Source organism: Molossus molossus, unplaced genomic scaffold (assembly GCF_014108415.1).
Source record: "Molossus molossus isolate mMolMol1 unplaced genomic scaffold, mMolMol1.p scaffold_m16_p_1, whole genome shotgun sequence".
Classification (NCBI taxonomy): domain Eukaryota; kingdom Metazoa; phylum Chordata; class Mammalia; order Chiroptera; family Molossidae; genus Molossus; species Molossus molossus.
In genome coordinates, this window is record NW_023425344.1 from 57,674,975 (window position 1) to 57,697,908 (window position 22,934).

Below are 22,934 nucleotides of genomic sequence, written 5' to 3' on the forward strand. Positions count from 1 at the left end.
TTAAAGAACTAGAAAGCAAACAAAAAATAAAATAAAAAAACCCAGAGCAAATAGAAGGGAGGAAATAGTAAAGATCAGAGCAGAAAAAATGACATGGAGACCAAAAAAAACAATTCAAAGGATCAATGAAACAAAGAGCTGGTTCTTTGAAAAGATAAACAAGATTGATGGACCCTTAGCTAGACTCACCAAGAAACAAAGAGAGAGAACCCAAATACACAAAATCAGAAATGAAAGAGGAGAAATAATAACTGATACCACAGAAATACAACAGATTGTTAACAAATATTATGAACAATTATGCGGCAACAAATTCAACAATCTATGCGAAATGGATGAATTTCTATAAACACATAGTCTCCCAAAACTGAACCGGGCAGAGATAGAAAACTTGAACAGACCAATAACAACAGAAGAAACTAAATATGTAATCAAGACTCTCCCAGCAAACCAAAGCCCAGGCCCGGACGGCTTCATGGGGGAATTTTACCGAACTTTCAAAGAACTAATACCCATTCTCCTCAAACTATTTCAAAAAATTCAAGAAGAAGGAAGACTTCCAAACTCATTTTATGAGGTCAGCATAATTCTAATTCCAAAACCAGAAAAAGACACTACAATAAAAGAAAACTGCAGACCAATATCCCTGATGAACATAGATGCCAAAATCCTGAACAAAATACTAGCAAATTGGCTCCAGCAAAACATAAAAAAAAATTATTCACCATGACCAAGTGGAATTCATCTCAGGGATGCAAGGCTGGTACAATATTCGCAAATCAATAATTTTGATACACCACATAAACAAAATGAAAGATAAAAATCATATGATCAAATCAATAGAGGCTGAAAAAGCATTTGACAAAATCTAGCACCAATTTCTGATAAAAACACTCAGCAACTGGGAATAGAGGGATCATATATCAACATAATAAAGGCCATATATGAAAGACCTACAGCCAACATCATACTCAATGGGCAAAAACTAAAAGCATTTCCCTTAAGAACAGGAACAAGGCAGGGATGCCCACTTTTGCCACTCTTATTTTACACAGTAATGGAAGTCTTAGCCACAGCAATCAGACAGGAAGAAAAAATAAAAAAGATCCAAATGGGAAAGGACAAGTGAAATTATCATTATTCACAGATGACATGATACTATATGTAGAAAACCCCAAAGACTTCATCAAAAATTTACTAGACTTAATAAATGAATTTAGCAAAGTAGCAGGATACAAAATTAACGTCAAGAAATCAATGGCATTCTTATACACCAATGATTAACTCACAGACAGAGAAACTAAGAAAACAATCCCATTTACCATTGCGGCAAAAAAATTAAGATACCTAGGAATAAACTTAACCAAAGAAATAAAGAAACTATTCGCGGAAATCCACAGGTCATTGGAAAAAAAAAATAGAGGAAGATATAAAAAAGTAGAAGCACATACCTTGTACATGGATCAGAAGAATCAACATCATTAAAATGTCCATACTACCCAAAGCAATCTATAGATTCAATGCAATCCCCATCAATATACCAATGACATACTTCACAGAACTAGAACAAATGCTTCAAAAGTTCATATGGAACCAAAAAAGACCTCGAATAGCCACAGTAATCTTGAAAAAGAAGAACAAAGTTGGAGGGATCATATTACCAGATTTCAGGTTATACTACAAAGCCACTGTAATCAAAACAGCCTGGTACTGGCATAAGAACAGGCATATAGACCAGTGGAACAGAACAGAGAACCCAGAAATGGACCCAAGGCAATATGCTCAATTAATATTTGACAAAGGGTGAAAGAGCATTCAGTGGAGTAGAGACAGCCTCTTTAATAAATGGTGTTGGGAAAATTGGACAGCTACATGCAAAAAAAAAATGAAACTAGACCATCAACTTACACCATACACAAAAATAAACTCAAAATGGATAAAAGACTTAAATGTGACTCATGAATCCATAAAAATCCTAGAAGAAACTGTAGGCAACAAAATTTCAAACATCATACGCAGCAGAATTTTCACTCATACATCATCTAAGACAACAGAAACAAAGGAGAAAATGAACACATACGACTGCGTCAAACTCGAAAGCTTCTGCACAGCAAAATATACAATCATAAAAATGGAAAGGCTACCCACTGTATGGGGGAACATAATTGCCAATGATATATCAGATAAGGAGTTAATTTCAATATATATAGAGTGCTCATACAACTGAACAAAAGGAAGACAAAGAACCCAATTAAAAAATGGGCAGAGGAACTAAATAGACACCTCTCCAAACAGGACTTGCAAACAGCTAAGAGACATATAAGGAAATGCACAACATCACTAATCATCAGAGAGATGCAAATTAAAACAACAATGAGGTATCACCTCATGCCTGTCAGAATGGCCGCCATCAACAAATTATCAAACAACAAGTGTTGGTGAGGGTGTGGAGAAAAGGGCACTCTAGTACACTGCTGGTGGGAATGCAAACTGGTGCAGCCACTATGGAAAACAATATGGTGTTACCTCAAAAAATTAAAAATTGAACTTCCATTTGACCCAGTGATCCCACTTCTAAGAATATACCCTACGAAGCCTGAAACACCAATCAGGAAGAATATATGTACCCCCATGTTCATAGCAGCACTATTTACAATAGCTAAGATCTGGAAACAGCCCAAGTGTCCATCAGTAGACAAATGGATAAAAAAGCAGTGGTACATATACACAATGGAGTACTATGCAGCTGTAAGAAAGAAAGATCTCTTATCCTTTGAGATGACGTGGAGGGACCTGGAAAGTATTATCGTAAGCTAAACAAGCCAAGTGTGAAATATAACGAACATAATATTCTGAGGAATGGGGTAGTCCCAGAAACGTGGAAGTGGGGTACAGACTGACAATCCCCTGAAGAGGGGGTTGGGGGGAGATATAAACCACAGAGCTTATATACATGTATGTATGAACAATGGACATGGACAACAAAGGTGGGGACAGGGTGGGGAGGGGGGAGTGGGGAATCAGTGGGTGGAAAAGGGGAAACATCTGTAACAAAAATAAATTAATTAATTAAAAAAATAAAAAGATAAACCCAAAGAGGGCCACACCAAGACACATCATAATTAAAATGACACGATTAAAGACAAAGAGAGAATCTTAAAAGCAGCAAGAGAAAAACAGTTAGTTACCTACAGGGGCGCTCCCTTAAGTCTGGCAGCTGATTTCTCAACAGAAACATTTCAGGCCAGATGGGATTGGCATGAACTATTCAAAGTGATGGAAAGCAAGGACCTACAGCCAAGACTACTTTACCCAGCAAGGCTGTCATTTAAAATTGAAAGAGAAAGAAAGTGATTTCCAGACAAGAAAAAGCTGAAGGAGTTTGCTACTACCAAATCAGTATTCCAAGAAATGTTAAAAGGCCTGCCTTAAAAAGAAGGAATAAAATAACAATAGAGAAACAGGGTTAAAAGAATAAAATGCAATAATTGTGTACCAGTCAGTAATCACTTTTGATAGAATGGCTTAAATGCTCAAATCAAAAGACATAGGGTAGCTGAAGGATAAGAAAACAAGACCCATGTATATGCTGTCTGCAAGAGACCAACTTCAGAATGAAAGATACACACAGACTAAAAGTAAAGGAATGGGAAAAGATATTTCATGCAAATGAGAGTTTTAAAAAAACTGATGTACTAATGCTATATCTGACAAAATAGACTTTAAGACAAAGGCTAGCATGGCTGGTGTGGCTCGGTGTTGGAGCATCTACCTATGTACCAGGAGGGCACTGATTAGATTCCTGGTCAGGGCATATGCCTGGGTTGCAGGCTTGATCCCTGACATGGGGCCTGCAGGAAGCAGCTGATTGATGTTGATGTTTCTGTCTCATTAATGTTTCTATCTGTCTGTCCCTCTCCCTTCCTCTCTCTCTAAAATTAATAAAAACATATAAAAAATTTAAATATGAAACAAAGGCTCTAGTAAGAAACAAAGGACATTAAATAATGATAACAGGATCAATCCAACAAGAGGATATAACCCTGGTAAACATGCACCAACATAGGAATATCTAAATATATAAAGCAAATCCTGATGGACATAAGGAGAGAGATTCAACAGTAATGCAGTCATAGTAGAGGACTTTAACACCCATTGACATCATTGGATAGATGTCCTAGACAGAAAATCAATAAGGGAACAGCAACCTTAAACAACACACTAGATCAGATGGATTTCATTGATATCTTCAGAACATTTCACCCCAAAGCAGCAGAATATACATTATTTTCAAGTACACACAGAACATTTTCTGGGATAGACCACATGTTAGGACACAAAACAAGTCTCGGTAAATTTAGGAAGATTGAAATTATATCAAGCATCGACTCTGACTGTAATGGTATGAAACTAGGAATCAATCACAAGGAAAAAACTGAAAAACACACAAAGACATGGAGGCTAAATAATGTGTTACTAAACAATGAATGGGTTAATAATGAGATCAAGGAAGAAATCAAAAGATACCTTGAAACACTTGAAAATGAGAACACACCTACATAATTTCTATCAAGGTATCAGTGGCGTATTTCACAGAAGTAGAACAAATATTCCAAAAATTTATATGGAACCACAAAGGACCCCAAATTGCCACAGCAATCTTGAGAAAGAGTAGCAAAGTTGTAGGAACCACAATACCTGATATCAAACTATATTACAAGGACATAGTAATCAAAACAGCATGATACTGGCATAAAAACAGACATATAGATCAATGAAACAAAATAGAAAGCCCAGAAGTAAACAATCCACACTATTTGGTCAATTAATATTTCGCAGAGGAGGCAAGAACATACAATGGGTAAAGATAGTCTATTCAACAAATGGTACAGGGAAAATTGGACAGATAAAGGGGGAAAAAAAGGGAAAGAAACTAGATCGCCTTCTGACACAAAGCACAAGAATAAACTCAAAATGGATTAAACACTTAAATGTTAGACTCAATACCATAACAATCCTAGAAGAAAACATAGGCAGTAAAATCTCAGACATTTCTTGTAGCAATATTTTTTCTGATATGTCTCCTCAGGCAAGGGAAACCAAAAAAAAAAAGTAAACAAATAAGACTATATGAAACTAAAACATTTTTTTGCCCCGGCCACATAGCTCAGTTGGTTAGAGTGTCAATCCAATACGCCAAGGCTGCTGCTTCAATCCCCGGTCAGGGCACATACAAGAATTAACCAATGAATGCATAAATAGGTGGGACAACAAAATTGATGTTTCTCTCTCTCTTTCCCTTTCCCTCTCCCTCTCCCTTCTTTTCTTTCCTTTCCTCTCTCTTCCTAAAAGCAATAAATAAAAAATTTATAAAAACAAAAGTAAAATGTTTTTGCACAGCAAAGGAAACCATCAAAATAAGACAACCCATTGAATAGAAGAACATATTCAGCAATACAGCTGATGGAGGGGTTATATTCAAAATTTATAAAGAACTTATAAAACTCAACACCAATAAAAACCAACAGTTATGTTAGAAAATAGGCAAAGGACCTGAATAGACACTTCTTCAAAGAGAACATACAGATGGTCAGTAGACATATGAAAAGATTCATCAGAGAAATCCACATTAAAACCACAATGAGATTTCACCTCACACCTATCAGAATGGATATCATCAATAAATCAACAAACAACAAGTTTTGACAAAGAAGTGGAGAAAAGGGAACCCTGTGCACTGTTGGTGGGAATGCAGATTGGTGCAGCCACTGTGCAAAGATATGTGGAGTTACCAAAAAAATTAAAATGTGTCTATTTATGGGACTATAGCCAAAGGAACCCAAAACACTATTTGAAAGAATACATGCATCCCTAAGTTCATTGCAGCTTTATTTACAATAGCCAAGATTTGGAAGCAACCCAAGTGTCCATCAATAGATGAAGGATAAAAACAAAAACAAAAACATGGCACATTTACACAATGGAATACTACTCAGCTGTTAAAAAAAAAAGGAAATCTTACCTTTTGGGATGGTATGGATGGACCTGGAGAATACTATGCCAAGTGAAATAAACCAGTCAGAGAATGACAAATACCATGTGATATCACGTATATGTGGAATCTAATGAACAAAATAAACAAATAAAATTGAGACAGACTGGCAGCTGTCAGAGGGGAGGAATAGGGACCTGTAGTGAAAAAGGTGAAGGGACTAAGCAAAACAAAACACCACCAACAAAAACAACCCCTCATAGAGAGACAACAGTATGGTTATTAGCAGGGGGAAAGAAGTGTGGGGGAGGAAGAAGATTATAAAGTGGAGATAAATGGTGATAGAAGGAGGTTTGACTTGGGGTGCTGAACACACAATGCAATATATAGATGATATATTATAGAATTATATACCTGAAACCTATATAATATCATTAACCAGTGTCACCCCAATACATTCAATTAAAAAAAAATTAAAGCAAAAAATTTTTTCCTTGGTGTAAATCAACTGTCTACCAGAATCTGTAGATTCTGTAACGCAACAGACACAAATGAAATACTTGCATGTTCTTTTCAAGAGCAAGAGGGTGTTGGTGGAGAAATAGTGACTTAGATTTATTAGGCTCTTCATACCAGTGGAATCACAGAAATAAAAGTTTAAAAGAAAAATAGAATACTTTATGTAGAGTAGAGGTGAGAAAAATATGTTGCATTGAAATATTTTTCTGCTGAGAAGCTTTTGCCTTGGTACAGGGTAATATCTACAAAAATGCATTTGCTATGATAACATGTAAATGGGATTTTATAGACTATTTCCATTAAATTAAGAATTTCCTAACTTTAGTTATTTGCTAACGCTTACGTTTCATTTTTCCTGAGATTGAATAAAGCATGACCCTAAGTTGGGACACCTGAGTTTCTAGTATGTTAAAAAAAAAAAAAAAATCAACCCTGTCCCTTTATAATGCTCATCATTATAGACAATTATAGGCCCAACAATTTTAGAAAGTGTGCGGTAAGGGGAATACAGTCAGTATTAAGAAGAAGCACTGATTACATACTGAGCTCTAAAATTTAGGAAGGACCAGCTGAGACAGGAACGTTCTTTTAAAAAGAGATGAGAAATGAGGTTCTCAGTGCTTGAAGTCAGTGCTTTAGAGTAAGAGAGCTCCAGGGCTACCCAAGCCGACCTTGCACCCAATTCAGAGATTCTTTCTCATTCCCTCTCACCAACCTCTACAGATGAGGATGGAAGCTGGGTTCATTTTTGGGGGGTGGTAGTTGTTTGACAATTGTTTCTCATTGGCCCTGGAACTACACCCCCCCCCCCCCATAGCAATACAGAATAAGTGTCCTCTCTCCTCTCTCATTCACATGATTACCTTCAAAAGTTTGAAATTAAGTGCTATCTCCCACTTGGACTTCTCTGCTCCAGGCAGAATTGGGCTCAGACAACTGCACCTGCTTCTACAGATGTGGTCATACCAACATGACTGCAATAGACTAACACCCAGTGTGGTCTGAATATCATAGGTTAGAGAAATGCTCCTTCCCCACATTCCTCTGAAGATGGAAGCCAAGGGCCTAAGGGGCTCTGGTATGTGCAGAACTGCTCTGAGTGAGACAAGGGCATTTGCAGATTGTCTTGGAGAAGGATGAAGGACAGATGAGAGAGGAATGGTTCTGATAGAAATGGCAGAAGCCCCGTGCTTCTCAGTGTGACACTATTGCATCCATCCAAATCCTCTTAATGTTTTAAGATGCTCGGCGTGAATCCATGTATTTTGGAAGTTAGTGAAGGGGCTGTTTTCCATCAAGGTGCGTAGAAGGGTGCAAGAGCATGGAGGCAGGCAGAGGCTGGAGGAAGTAAACTACAGTAAACCTGGCTGCACATTGGTCTGTGACCCCAGCCCAGGAACTGGCGTTTGGGACTCCTTTTGCAGCTCCATGTCAAGCTGACATTTCGTTTACATGAGGACTCTTCAGCATGAGAGTATATTTGTTTCATTAGTAACCATGTCATACTTTTAGTAAGCTTTTAATCAACTAAAACTTCCAGATCCTTTTTATAGGAATTGCTGTCTAAGGTCTTTTGTATCCTCTGTTTGTATAACTTGTTATATAACATATATGCAGGACTTACAGTTTTGCTTATTTTATCTGATTACTTTGCTTCAACTGACTAAAATAAGTTTGAGTTGTTATTCTTTCAGCTGGTAAAACTTAACTAGTGTGTTTCCTATGTAAGTATGTATATGACATATTTAAACATCATTAGCATGACATCTTTGTTTTCATTAAAGTTATTAATAAAAATATTGATCAAGTAAAAATTAAGACTTGATTGTAATACTCTACTAGATATTTTTCTACCCATTACAAAGATTTTCTGATCATTTTTTGAGTATGCTTTTCAACCATCTTCAAAAGCACCTACAACTTCTTTATTTCTGTATTCACAAGTTTATCTTTGGGATCGTTGTCAAACACTTTGCAAAATCAAGATACTACTTCAAAAAAAAGATAACAGTTTAGTGTCATGTAAATTTCCAATACTTAAAATATTACTTTCTAACTACTCCTAAATTATCTGAAATCCCATCTAGAATTTTTTTTTTTTTTTACCCTCACCCGAGGACATTTTTCCATTTTTTGTTCAGGTAGAGTGGGGGGGTGGGGGGGAGAGGAACAGAGAGAGAGAAAGAAACATCGATGTGAAAGGAACACATCGAGTGGCTGCCACCCGCACGACCGACCAGGGCCGGGGACAAACTGCAACCGAGGTACGCGCCCTTAGCGGGAACCGAACCCGGGTCTCTCAGGACTGCAGGCCGATGCTCTAACCTCTGAGCCAAACCGGCCAGGGCCCATCTAGAATTTTTATGGGATCTTTAATTAAAAATCTACATACTCTAGTGAATATATTATACCAATGGCTTTTCTTAGTTGCAGTTTGTCCCCGGCCCTGGTTGGGTCATGCGGGTGGCAACCACTCAATGTGTCCCTTTCACGTCGATATTTCTCTCTCTCTCTCTCCCCCCCACTCTATCTGAACAAAATATGGAAAAATGTCCTCGGGTGAGGATAAAAAAAAAGTACCACTCTAGTGGAAACATGGAAACATAGGTAAAATATGAGGGTTTTCTTTCTTTGTATTTCACAGGGAGGTAATTTTCCTGCATTGTGCCTCCTGCTTTGATATCCCATAGGTCCAAAACTCCCATGATGGCTCTGTAAACTTTTCCTCTGAACTATACTTAGAGAAGATTTCAGAATGTGGCAGCGATTCTAATGCTTGAGTATATATAATTAAGATATCTGGCTTCTTTCGTTTATATAACAAGTGTTTACCGAACACCTACAAAATGATAGATAACTAGCAAGGTGCTGGGATTATTGCAAGGAACAAGGCAAACCTGGTTTTTGCTTTCATGAAGCATGCAGCTTAAAGGCTACAGATGTTAAATAACCACTTAGATGAGAATTGTTACATATGGCATAAAAGAAATGTATAGAATGTTATACAAGCAGTAACTGGAAGACCTATTCTGGACTGCAGATACAGGGAAGACCTTCTCGAAGAAAAGACTGAAGAATGAGTACGAGTTAAAGACAAGCGACTTGGAGATTATATTGAAAGGATTCAAATATGTGTGTTAAAATGTATGGTGGAAAGAATAAAGGGAAATGATGGAGGAGCAATATTTGCAGAAATGAAAGCTGGATATTTTCCAGGATTCAAGAAAAATATAAGTGTGTACATGAAATTGATCTCTGAAGCTTGAGCAGTATGAATAAAAATACCACTCTAGCCCTGGCCGGTTTGGCCCAGTGGTAAGCGCATCGGCCTGCGGTCCAGAGAGACCTGTGTTTGGTTCCCGCCAAGGGCATGTACCTCAGTTGCAGTTTGTCCCCGGCCCTGGTTGGGTCGTGCGGGTGGCAACCACTCAGTGTGTCCCTTTCACGTTGATGTTTCTCTCTCTCTCCCCCCCCCTCCCACTCTATCTGAACAAAATATGGAAAAATGTCCTCGGGTGAGGATAAAAAAAAAAATACCACTCTGGTGGAAACATGGAAAATAGATTGCAAGGGGGTCGGACTAGATTTGGGGAACCTAATTAGGAGCCATGCAGTCCAGCAGGAGATGCTGATGGCTGGGATGTATTGTGGCATCTGTGAATATGGAGAAAAGCACAAAGTTCTGATAATTATATGGGGGAGTTAGAATAAATAGGATCCAGGAAGTGTTTGGAAGTGAGAAAGAGGAGTGTCAGAGTACACGCCCAGGTTTCTAGCATGAACAACTGAGTAGATGGAGAAACGACAGTTGCTTAGTTAGGAGAAATGGAAGTATGATCAGATTTAGGGATCATCCCTGAATGCCTGGATTAGGTGAATGGCTGCTAAGAATCACAACTGGGCTAATCAATTTCCGGTGACCTTTAAGTCCTTTGTATCTTAAAATATGTTAAATATGTTGTATCTTAAAATAAAGTTGATGCCTAATTTTAATCTTGATGTCACATAAAAATCTGAATCTATGTCATATACGATGGGGGGTTTGATTCCTTAAGGTTCAAATAAAACTCTGGACTATCATTTCAGAGACCTCGGACTAAGTATAAATTCTGTTGCTAAATCATAAGGCAATTTGGATGTGGGATTTCCATTCTTGGGTTTATACTTTATCTTTTCTGGAAAGTAAGATTATCTTTTTTTATTTTGGAAAATAAGACCAACATTTTCTGTTTCTGTTGATCACAGGATGGCGTTAGGAGCCCTAATTAAAGAACAAGTTGGAGCAAGGCTTTGTTTCTCTGCGGCATCTGTCTAGGTTTGATCAGTACTTCAGTATTTGCAATTGTAATCATCTGGTCATTTTCTTTTCCTCTCTGCTCAGCATGCAGCGCACACTGTGGGAGCTGTGATTCACCGGCCAGCTGTACCTCCTGCCGAGATCCAAACAAGGTCCTACTCTTTGGGGACTGCCAGCATGAGAGCTGTGCCCCACAGCACTATCTTGACTTCTCCACCAAGACATGCAAAGGTAAAGCTCTTCCTGAGCTGTACAATTCTTTTACTCAGCCATGCCCCTTTACTACAGATGCTCGGTCCCCCACATTATGAAAATGGTGTCATCATGCATTTAGACTTTCTCAGATGACAGCAAGAAGGCATTATGTATGTATGTATTCATGTATGCATTCATTGATTTATTTGTTAAAGCTTCAAGCAGGGAGGTGAAAAAAAAATGTATTTGGTAAACAAATATATATATATATATTTTCCATTTTTTGTTCAGATAGAGCGGGAGGGAGAGAGAGGAAGAGAGAGAGAGAGAAACATCAATGTGAAGGGACACATCAAGTGGCTGCCACCCGCACGACCAACCAGGGCCGGGGACAAACTGCAACCGAGGTACGTGCCCTTAGCGGGAACCGAACTCGGGTCTCTCTGGACCGCAGGCCGACGCTCCAACCACTGAGCCAAACTGGCCAGGGCGGTAAACAAATATTTTTGAGCACCTCACCTACTACATACCAGACATGGTCCAAGGTATCGGTGACTAGACCAGGGTCGGCTAACTGGGAACCTTCAGGTTGTATTTGGTCCACCTAATCTTCCAGTGTTTTGAAATGTTTAATATTTGCCTTTTAAAAATCAGGAGACTTCCTGGACAAAAGTAGAGATTTTCAATTTCTCTTGAAAAAGTCAGAAGATCTGGAAAATCTGGATTTGCATTCCCAGAATGCAACAGGAGGTTGGAGATGAGTAGCTGTTGTCTCTGTTGGATGGAGCATGATCTCTGCAGGTCCCCACAGTCCCCTATTCTGTCACATCAGGCCTATTGCAAAGACTCACATTACCTTCCTGGGCATGTAGCATTTACAACTCTAGATTGCTAGACCCTGTGCTTAGTGAGGGCAGGAGTTATATCTGATTTGTTCATCTCGGCTTAACATAATGAATTGAGTGAAGACACAGCCCTTGTCCTCAAGGAGTATATAATGTCAAAAACCAACGGCCTTTTTCTTTGTTCTCCAGTGGTTGGAATTCTAGGGGCGTTTGCTCTTTGAATGGCAGTGCTCAGCCAGAGGAAAGGCAGAATTAAAGGATGGCTGGCCCTTGCTCCTGTTTTGTTTCCCTTCCCCATTCCACATTCCCCTCTCCATCTCCAGTTCTGTCAGAGAAGCTCAGATATGGAGGTAAAACACCTGGCAGGTAAACTTGGGATGCTCGAAGCCTTTGCAGTATCGCACACTTTCCATTCTAAGAAATTCTCCTTGGTTGTCAACTTAGGTGGTCTGCTGTGCTCGAGACCACAGAAGCTTTTCTGTCTTTTCCCTCCTAACCAGTGGTTGTTAGTTTGCGGTGAAAAGCAAGATTATCACAAATCCTCCCTGTTGTAAATGATTTCATAACCATGCTGGCAGTTCTCAAGACTCTATTTTAGTCATTTTCCCTCAGGACTGATTCAGCCAAATAAATGAGTGAGATTAACTTTATAAATCTTCTTGGAAGCACATGTACTGTCTTGCACATTTACCTGCTTCCCTGGGACTTAGAAATATTGCATCAAGGAAGAGAGAAAAATGACTAATGAGAGGTTTCCATAGTTTCTTCACGGAGAGGAAAGGTAGGGGGCGAGGCAGCACCCAGTGGAGATATTCTCCCAGATAAACAATCAGCAGCAAACCTTCAGGAAGCTGTTAACTATGTGTCAGGCCCTGTACTGAGTTCTTTACTTGCATTCTTTCAGTCTTCACAGTGGCCTTCTGCAATAGGTACTATTCTTATTCCTGTTTACAGAAAGGGAAACTGAGGCTTAAGACATTTAAAGAAAGTGTATGAAATGTGCAGATAAGAACTGGTAAAGCCACAGCTTGCACACAGACTTACCTGATTTCGAAACGCAAGTCCTTAACTGTCCCCTCTTCCACGCGTGAAGGACTTACCTTACCACGAACACTTTGTTTCCACACATGAGTTTTCCGACCTCATCTCAACTGCCTGGACCACTGAAGACAATAACAACAACTGTAATGACCATAATAACAAATCAATAGCAGCAGCAACATGTTTTTCTTGCCCCAACACCTGAGACTGACTGTAGTTCTGAGGTTGGGCCTGATTACCTGTATTTCTAACAATCCTGCTGGATTATTTGGGTCACATCTGCGGCTGGCACCCACTTGGACATAAGCACCTATCCCTTTATACCCACGTTCAGTACTGTGTCCTGCAGGTGTTTGTTGAGGGAATGAACATGTATACAAGTCAGTTCTGCCCTACTTAGATCTGTTATTTCTGGACAGTTCCTTTGTGCCCTGTTTGATTCTACCATTGTTGGTTCTTTCTGTGGTGTCGGTCAGCACCTGATTTTTGAGGGGTACAGCGTCCTGTGGCTGCTGTCCGTGGAGAAAGCAGATGCATTCTTAGCATCCTTTCCCTCTCAGGCATTTGGAGGAGGTTCGGATTAGGCTTGTGGAGCAAATCGGCCAAAAGACCTCGGGGGCCAGAGAATAAGACCGAGTTGACCCGGCTCCTCAGCAGCCCCCCTGACAAGCAGGCCCTGCAGGAGCGTGGGGCGATCCATGTACCTGCTCACGTCTAACACAGCCAGGGAACACTACACCTCAGAGAGGCGTTCAGGCTACTACACGGGGGTCGTTAGAGCTCGCTTATCTGCCATCTCCGGTGTCCTCACTTGCCCCTTGCAGCTGCAGACAGCGTCCTCATACATCAGGGGCTGGACAGACAGGAAGCTGACCTGATGTGGACTTTCTTTCCAGAATGTGACTGGAGTTGCAGTGCGTGCAGCGGGCCGCTGAGGACAGACTGCCGGCAGTGCCTGGACGGCTACGTTCTGCAGGACGGGGCCTGCGTGGAGCAGTGCGCGCCGTCCTTCTTCCGGGACTCGGGCGTCTGCAGGAGTAAGTGTGCCCCTGCTCTGGGCTCGCCCAGGCTTCAGCTCCTCTGACTTGACTGTTCTGAGAAGGAGCCTGTGGCAAGTTGCTACCCTGGCTTTTTATCTTGCATGTAATGAAAATGTCTCTCTTTTTTTTCTCACATGCCCAAATATAACATTTCCTAAAATTTGAGGGCAGTATGGGAATACTGGGGGCAGATGGTCACAGAAACAAGTATGTTTTGGCCATGACTTTTGGATTTCCTTAAAAATTTCACAGGCTTGAGGTCCAGATGAAAAGGTCTGTGTACTCTGGTCACTTGAGCACATGCAAAGACCACATTATTCTACCATCTGCTTCCCACAACCCTGCACATCCCTTAAATCTCACCGTGACCTTTCTCTGACCCAGGGTCCCCTCAGCCTCACTTTGGCACCAGGAAATCTCAGACCCTGAAATCCCCGCCCAGGGTGCACAGACAACATTCCTGGCAGCATTCTTGGGGCACTCTGATAATTGACTGGGTGAGTCAGGAAAAGACTGAGATTTCAGCAAAAGCAGTACGGAGAGCCAGGGACTAGTTAATAATAACGATGATGACTAACTAATATGTGTTCATTTCTAGTTTGCCTAGTATTTTCCATTATTTTTTAAAATCTTTTTTTCTTTATTGTTTTTAGAGAGAGGAAGTGAGAGAGAGAGATAGGAACATTGATGAGAGAGAGTATCGATTGGCCGCCTCCTGCATGCCCACCACTGGGGATCAGGCCCACAACCTGGGCATGCGTCCTGACCAGCAACCTCTTGGTGCATAGGTCGAGGTTCAATCACCAAGCCACACCGGCCGGATGTATTTTCCATGATTTAATTTGATCCTCCCCAGGAAGCTGGATGGGACTGTATGTCCACTCCCAGCTTGTAGGAGAGAGCAAACACCGAGGCCCAGAGAAGCGAGGTAACTAGTTCCGTCTCCCAGCGGGTAAGCACAACAGTCACAACCAGGAGACCGACACAGCAGGTTGTATTCTTTGTTGCTGTCTAACACCGCCTCGCTGTCAGGACCAGGAGCCCTCAGAAAGCCATGCACATTCCTGTTGACTTCTGTCTTTCAGGCTGCGACAGCCACTGTCTGCAGTGCCAGGCTCCCCGCGAGTGCACCCGCTGTGAGGAGCCATTTCTCCTCTCGGAAGCCCAGTGTGTCCAGGAGTGTGCGAAGGGATACTTTGCAGATCATGCAAATCGCAAATGCACAGGTAACTTGGAGACCTTGCTGAGTTCTCTGGAAAGAAGTAAAGGCAGCAGGCAGTTCAAGTATGCCGGTCCTCAGGTAACCAAGGAGAAGCAGAACTAGAAGTAGTGAAAACCCAGGGAGCTTGGCCTAAGTAGTTGATGACTTCCCCCACACTCAGCCAATTGCTGGTTAAACAGAATATAGGAGAGCAGGCCAATAATTCTCTTGCACAAATCAATATCGTCCCTAACACTCTTTATGGAAATGAAGCCAATATTTCATACAGTGTAAAGCTTATATTGAACTAAGATGTAGTGTCCATTAAGAGTGGATCAGCCCTGTTGATCTGAGCACAGAGCTTGCAGTGTGTGGACTGAGTCACCAGTGACCTGATGTTGCCATAATATCCTTGAAGAGTAGGGTTTCTGGAGATACCTTAGTGAGACACACCGACCTTTTACTATGAAACTGAAGTTAAGAACAAAGTCTAAATGACCTTGTCCATTGAGTTATTCACGAGAGTTTCCTTAGTGTGTTCCCATAATTCCTATCAAAACTTGGTGCTGTTTGCCCCACGTTCACGAATACCTGACATTTAATAGCGATGCCATTACCCAGGCTTACCATTTTATAGTTCACCAAATTTCCTTCATGTGCGTTCTATCATTTAATATTTACAATGGCCCAGGAAAATATGGCAGGCACTATGAATCCTGTTTTACAAGTGAAAAAAATAAAGAGGCTTAAGAGTATTAACCAGAGCACCATAAAATAAGATAGTAAACCCATGCTGTTTTGTTCCAATCCAGGGCCCCTTAAATTGTGCTGCCCTTCTCTAACAAAATCTTACTTACAGGAAAAGTAGGCAGTGAGCACTTGATTTATAGATTATTAACTTGACCCAAAGAAATAATCTAGGGTTCTTTTAAATAGCTCGCTCACCTCACGCATTTAAAATAATAATACAAATAATACGAGAGTACCAGTGATAGTTGTAGCGCGATGGAGCCGTTCTGTGTCCTGGGCACTGTTCTAGTCACGACACATCGTAACACATGTAATCTTCCCAGCAACTATTTGCATTAGGTACTATTCGGGTCCCCATTTTTTAGACAAGAAAATTGCACTGCAGATTGTTGGAGGAACCTGCCCCTGGTAAGTGGTGGAGGAAGAACAGTACCCAGAGAGGGCCTGTGCTCTTACACATTGTCAGCTCACAGAGTGTAAACCAAGTGTCCCTCCCTACTGACGTTCCTCCTGAGGGCGATCAGCTCTCTGTGAACTTCTTTAGGAAACTGGGAATTCTCTTTTGCTCCAGTTGGCCGTGTGTGGCTCGTGCTCCCGCCGGTCCTTTCTCTGCCACTGGTGGCTCTCGCTGGGAGCGTGTGCCTCTGCGGTGTGTCATCCAGTGTGTCCTCTCTTCCACAGCCTGCCCTCGGGGGTGCTTGCAGTGCAGCCACAGCACCCGGTGTCACCGCTGCGACCGGGGGTTCGTCCTGAAGAGTGGCCTTTGCGTTTCCAGCTGCGTTCCTGGCTTCTCTGCCCACTCTCCTAATGAAACATGCGCTGGTAAGCACTTCCCCACTGCTGGGCGGGTGGCTGCCCCTGCGGCGGCTGCATGCGAAGGCTGAGTGTGCACATGCCGTTGACTCGTGTGGTATAAAATGCAGGATTCCCCTTCCTGGGAAAAACCCTGGTGCTGCCTGGAATAAGGAACTCTTTGTGGAACATGAAAGACTGGGAAAATTCAACTTCTAAGATATTTGGAGGAGAAAAAAGTAATCTGTGCTCTGAAAGTCAATTTTCAGATAAGAAATTTGGCATAAAACTTGTGTTTCTGAACTACAACTACGTTGTAGAAAAATATACATATACTGCCTTGGCCGGTTTGGCTCAGCGGTTAGAGCGTCAGCCCACGGACCTGAGAGACGCGGGTTCAGTTCTGGCTAAGGGCAAGTACCACGGTTGCAGTTTCTTCCCAGCCTCAGTTGGGGTCATGTGGGTGGCAACCCACTCAATGTGTCTCTCTCACATCAATGTTTCTCTCTCTCTCTTCCTCTTCTCTCCCTCCTGCTCTATCTGAAGATGAATACAAAAAAAAAAAATACACATATACTTATATAGATATAATTTATTTCCATTTATATATACTTGTAGAGCTAATTATGCCAGATGCAATGGTGAGTCCTTAGTGCACAAGCTGGAGATAAATCATACATGAGTAATGAACAGTGTGAGGAGTGCTCCCCGTTAGGTTCACACATTTGAAGCAAGTGGGTTTCAAGCCACACTGTTTGCCTTTAAGTTATTCTTAAAGTTAAAGGGGTGGATTTAGTCTTGTTCAGCACATCATTGGACATTTTACCTTCCATAATGAAGAGAAGCAAATTTAAATTCAGTCTTAATTTTTAACTTCAAAAGTTTTATAGGTGAACAATGCTCCGGAGTTCTGTTATAGCTGAGCATTCCTTGGTTTTGGGAATTTTAGTCAATAATACGAGACAAGCCTGGCAGGTTTTGCCCAGTGGTTAGAGCATCAGCCTGTGGACCGGAGAGTCCCGGGTTCGGTTCCCGCTAAGGGCACGTACCTCGGTTGCGGTTTGTCCCCGGCCCCGGTCGGGGTTGTGCGGGTGGCAACCACTCGATGTGTCTCTCTCCCATCAATGTTTCTCTCTCTCTCTCTTCCCCCCCTCTCCCTCCCACTTTATCTGAAGATAAATGCAAAAATGTCCTCGGGTGAGGATTAAAAAAATAAAAATAAATAAAAAATAACACGAGGCATATTTTAACACCTGCACTCAGTCATATTTTCCATCTCTGTATTTCTGACCTCTAAAGATATTAAGACTTGATATGAGAAAAAGTGTCTTTGGCTTATTTTATTGGGAGTCTCTGGAAATCCCAAGGACTTGGGAATCAGCTTGTTTCTCTTGGGATACAATACAAGTCAAGGTGCAAATATGAATTTCACTTCCATTAGAGCAATCTTACAGTAAAAATAGTTCCCCTGAGACTTGGTTTTCCTAACTGTCCTGTCTGACCTACACGCAGAAGGAAACACTACCACACAAAACAACTTGCTGGAGACAAATGTTGGAAACCCTAATTCATCCATCAGATGTTTCCTGTGGACAAAGATTATAAAATTTTTAAACAAAGTGTACATATTTCACATGAATTCTGAATAGAGGCCATTGATAATCCTACATCACTGTAGATTAAATGGTACTGTTCTAGCGTGGGTATTAGGCACTTGACTTTTTTCTTACCCTCGGTGGGTCTGATGGTCAGCTATGACAGATGTCTTAGGAGAGGGCTGTGGTTCTCAGCCCTGGAACCCATTAGCATTACCCAGGGAGTCATGAGGTTCCATCCAGAACATGTAAATCAGGATCTCTGGTGGTAACTCAGCAGTATCAGTATTGTTTTAAAGATCCCTATGTGATTCTTCATTATTATTATTATTAAAATATAATTCCCATACCATAAAATTCACCCTTTAAGTATACAATTCAGTGATTTTTAGTGTATTTAGAAAGTTATGCAACTATCAGTACTATCTGATTCCAGGACATTTTACTCACCCTAGAAAGAAATCCAGTAACCTTTAGGAGTCTCTCTCTCCACTGCCCCTCCCCCCACAGCCGCTGACAACCACAGATCTGCTTTCTGTGTGTATGAATTTGCCTACTATAGACATTTCACATAAATGGGGTCATATGACATGTGGCCTTTTATGTCTGGCTTCTTTCACTTCGCATAATGTTTTCAAGGTTCCTCCATGTTGTAACATGTATCAGTACATCATTTCTTTTTATGTTTGAATGATGTTCCATTGTGTGGATATATCACATTTTGTTCATCCCTTCCTCAGTTGATAAACATTTGGATTGTTTCCACTTCTGAGCTATTATAAATAATACTGCTATGAACATTTGTGTACAAGTTTTTGGGTGGATATATGTTTTCAATTCTCTTGGGTGTATGCCTAAGAGTGAAGTTGCTCTATATGATAGCTCTATATTTAGTTATCTGAGGAACTGCCAGACTGTTTTCCCAAGTCGCTGCACTATTTTACCTTCCTGTCAGCAATGCATGAGGGTTCGAACTTCTTCGCATCCTCAGGAACAGGTTTTATTGTCATTCCTCCTGGTGGGAAGTGGAATCACATTGTGGTTTTAATTCGCATCTCCCTGATTCTAATGATGTTGAGCACCTTTTCCTGTGCTTTTGGCCTTTTTGTATCTTCTTTGGGGAAATGCTTACACAAATTCTTTGCCTGTATTAAAACTGGGTTTTTTGGTTTTTTACTGTATTGGAAGGGTTCTTTATATATTTTCTACTCAAGTTCCTTTTCAGGGACATCTGATTTGCAGATATTTTATCCCATTCTGCAGCTGTCTTTTCACTTTCTTGCTGGTGTCCTTTGAAGCACAACATTTTAAAATTTTAATGATGTCTGCTTTATCTATTTTGTCACTTGTGCTTTTTGTGTTATATCTAAGAAAGCATTGCCTAATTCAAGATCACCAAGATTTGCTCCTTATTTTCTTCTAGGAGTTTTATAGTTTAGCATATGCAATTAGATCCTGTTATTTTCCTGTACATCCATGACGAGAGCCGCTGGATTAAAGGAAGTTTGTGGTGTATAGTAGAGTCTCCTCTTTGTAGCTCTGAATAAACATCACAAGCCTGTTTCTTTACACACACACACACACACACACACACACACACACACGCGCGCGCGCGCGCGTACGCACGTAAATTACCAAGCCTGACCTTTGGATTCATGTTTTCCAGGCAAAATACACACACCTGGTCTTCATGTGAATGGTTCTCTCACCCTTACAATCGGCTCAATGAAGCCCCTGGATTTTTCCCTCCTGAATGTCCAAGACCAGGACGGCAGGGTCGAAGACCTCCTGTTCCATGTCGTAAGCACCCCCACCAACGGTCAGCTGGTGCTCTCCAGGAATGGAAAAGTGGTTCAGCTCGACAAGGCTGGCCATTTTAGCTGGAAAGATGTGAACGAAAAAAAAGTGCGTTTTGTGCATAGTAAAGAAAAACCCAGGTGACTTGCTGTTCTGTTGTTTTCCTCCCACCCCACACTTCCTCCACCCCCGAGCTCCCCCTTTCTCAATAGTCATCCCTTCTCTTCTGGGAAAGATCCGTACTCCACACATGCCAAATGCGTTCAGCTGCCTGTCATCATATCACTGAAATTGCCCAGAGTGTGCTTCTGATAGAGGCATTTTTGTGTTATCACATAATTATGGGTAATTCTCTGATATGACAGAAAAGTTCCTAGTACAATTACCCAGTATTTTGGCCCAGCAGGAATCAAACAGGTTATACACCCCGACGCTGCTGCCGCCGCTTCAGCGTCAGTGTAATACACCGGGAGCAGGGAGTGGCCAGAGGACGGAGTGCACACTCTTCAAGGTGTTGCATAGGTCCTAGGATTTCAGAGTTGGAAGGAAAAGGAGACTCACAGTTAACTTTTTATTATCTACTTTATGGGGATTAATTGTGGTTAATTTTTAAGCTTGATCCAGTTTTCCTCTGATGCCTAGCACACTTCTGGCTGTCTTCCCCACCCTGGCTGACATATGCTTCAGGAATGCAATTGAATGTTAACACTAACCCAAGCAAATATAGCCGTGTAATTAGCAGAGTAAATCTACTAAGCAGGAATCAGAGAATGCACCCCAAAGATTAGCCTTTTGGATTATCCTTCACCCTGCTCTGCTTCATTAGTGCAGATAATTAAGACTTGACTATATTTGTAAATAAGGAATTGATACCCAGGGAATAGTGATAAGGAAACAGTGAGTATTTTCCTCTGTCACCACTAAACGTGAGGGGTTTTTTTAGGGCTAGGGCTAGGACATAGGTGGGGAGAAAAGTAAATAGCACTTTCTGTATTTGCAGTTCAGAGCTGGTGAGCCAGGAACCTCAAAACCATTTTATAAGAGTAAGAGCAACTAATGTTAAATGAGCACTAACTGTGAGCCAGGCATTGTGTTAACTACTTTATGTAAATTCTGTGTATTTATGTTTCCAGTCTCCAGAAAGAGAAACCAAGGCCTCGAGAGTGGAAGTAACCTTCCCCAAGGCCTCGTAGCCTACGAGCACACAGCTGAGACTCCAAGCCCCAAGGCTCTGACTCCACAGCCCATGCTCTTAGTCACTATGATTTCTGTCTTCTTTTTTTTTATCCTCACCCGAGGACATTTTTTCATTTTTTGTTCAGATAGAGCGGGAGGGGGAGAGAGAGAGAGAGAAACATCTACGTGAAAGGGACACATCGAGTGGCTGCTACCCACATGACCCAACCAGGGCCGGGGACAAACTGCAACCAAGGCACATGCCCTTAGCAGGAACCGAACCTGGGTCTCTCTGGACCGCAGGCCAATGCTCTAACCACCGTGCCAAACTGGCCAGGGAAGATTTCTGTGTTCTTAATAATAGTAGGAATAAAGGGCATGCTCCCATCCTGCAGGGATGGACAGAAGTATTGCTGCTGATGGAACTTAAAACTATGGTATTTGACACCATAGAATCACTCTTTAAACTCATGCTCCATCTCCTGCATTCACTTTGCTGCAAGTATAGTTAAATATTTGCATATCGCCCTGGCTGGTTTGGTCAGTGGTTAAAGCATTGACCTGCAGACCAATTAGTCTTGGGCTCAATTCGGGTCAAGAGCACGTACCTTGATTGCGGTTCATTCCTGGCCCTGGTTGGGTTGTGTGGGAGGCAGCCAGTTGATGTGTCTCTCTCACATCAATGTTTCTCTCTGTCTCTCTCTCTCTCTCTTCCTCCCACTCTAACTGATAATAAGTAGAAAAATATTCTCAGGTGAGGAATAAAAATATATATATATATATGTGTTTGTATCTCTCTCTCTCTCTCTCTCTCTCTCTCTCTCTGTCTCTCTCTCTCTCACACACACACACACGAACCTGTTGCTGTTTGTCTTGGAATCACTTGTGAAATGTATATAAAGTACATAAAGCTTCAAAGACAACCAAAGTAAAGCCTCTTATTTATCTAACCTTTTTAATCTCACATCATATATTTTCTTTCAGAGGTCAGCTTTGCACTTATAAATGGGACAAAGAATGGCAACTATTTTTTAGGGAATTTTTGTTCTTTTTTGGGGTATATATTTAAGATTGGATTTTCTTTATCTAAAATGTAAACAAAAGAACGACTGAAAGGAAAAGTCAAATAAACAGGATTGGTAGAAATTCATGAAAAAAAGGAAATGATATGTCTCTGAATGACACAGAAAGAAAGATACGACCTGCCACATGGGTTCGTGGTTTTGTTTTTCCCCTTGCAAACTCTGACCGTGATTCTGTGGGACTGGAATCCTTTAGGATTGAATTCCTCCGGGTGTAGAATGCTCCTGCGGAATACAAGACAAATTATAAATATAGTCATAGTAGCTGAGATAAGCTGCCATTGTCATTGGGTTGAGATGCTGAACACAGTTATTAGAACCTCGTGGCCAACAAAAATAGTTTTCCCCAGTAGGTTGGGAGTAACCACCGCTTCCGTGTTCGTTTTGTTACTCCCATCAATTGCATTCTCTTGAAGTCTGAAAGTGGGGACAGAGAGGAGCAGGATTTAAATGGGGCAGAAAATGAAAGGAAAGATAATATTGTAGGGAATACAGTAAACTTTCCTTTTTAATCAGGTTTTTAAAGGTACAGTTTGCATTTAATAAAATTTCCTATTTTAAAGTGTACTGTTCTGCGAGTGTTAACAAATGTATACCGTCTTATAGTCTTGA

The 22,934-nt window shown here is 41.1% G+C and overlaps 1 protein-coding gene across 1 annotated transcript in view; it reads left to right on the forward strand.

Moving 5' to 3' along the window:
- The window catches only part of FRAS1 (Fraser extracellular matrix complex subunit 1), a 432,882-nt gene that overhangs the window by 264,465 nt on the left and 145,483 nt on the right, over positions 1-22,934 (forward strand). The window contains exons 23-27 of the mRNA XM_036267136.1: positions 10,893-11,039; positions 13,786-13,926; positions 15,015-15,155; positions 16,562-16,702; positions 19,934-20,204. Coding sequence (XP_036123029.1) covers positions 10,893-11,039; positions 13,786-13,926; positions 15,015-15,155; positions 16,562-16,702; positions 19,934-20,204 — 841 coding nt within the window. The remainder of the gene's footprint in view (positions 1-10,892; positions 11,040-13,785; positions 13,927-15,014; positions 15,156-16,561; positions 16,703-19,933; positions 20,205-22,934) is intronic.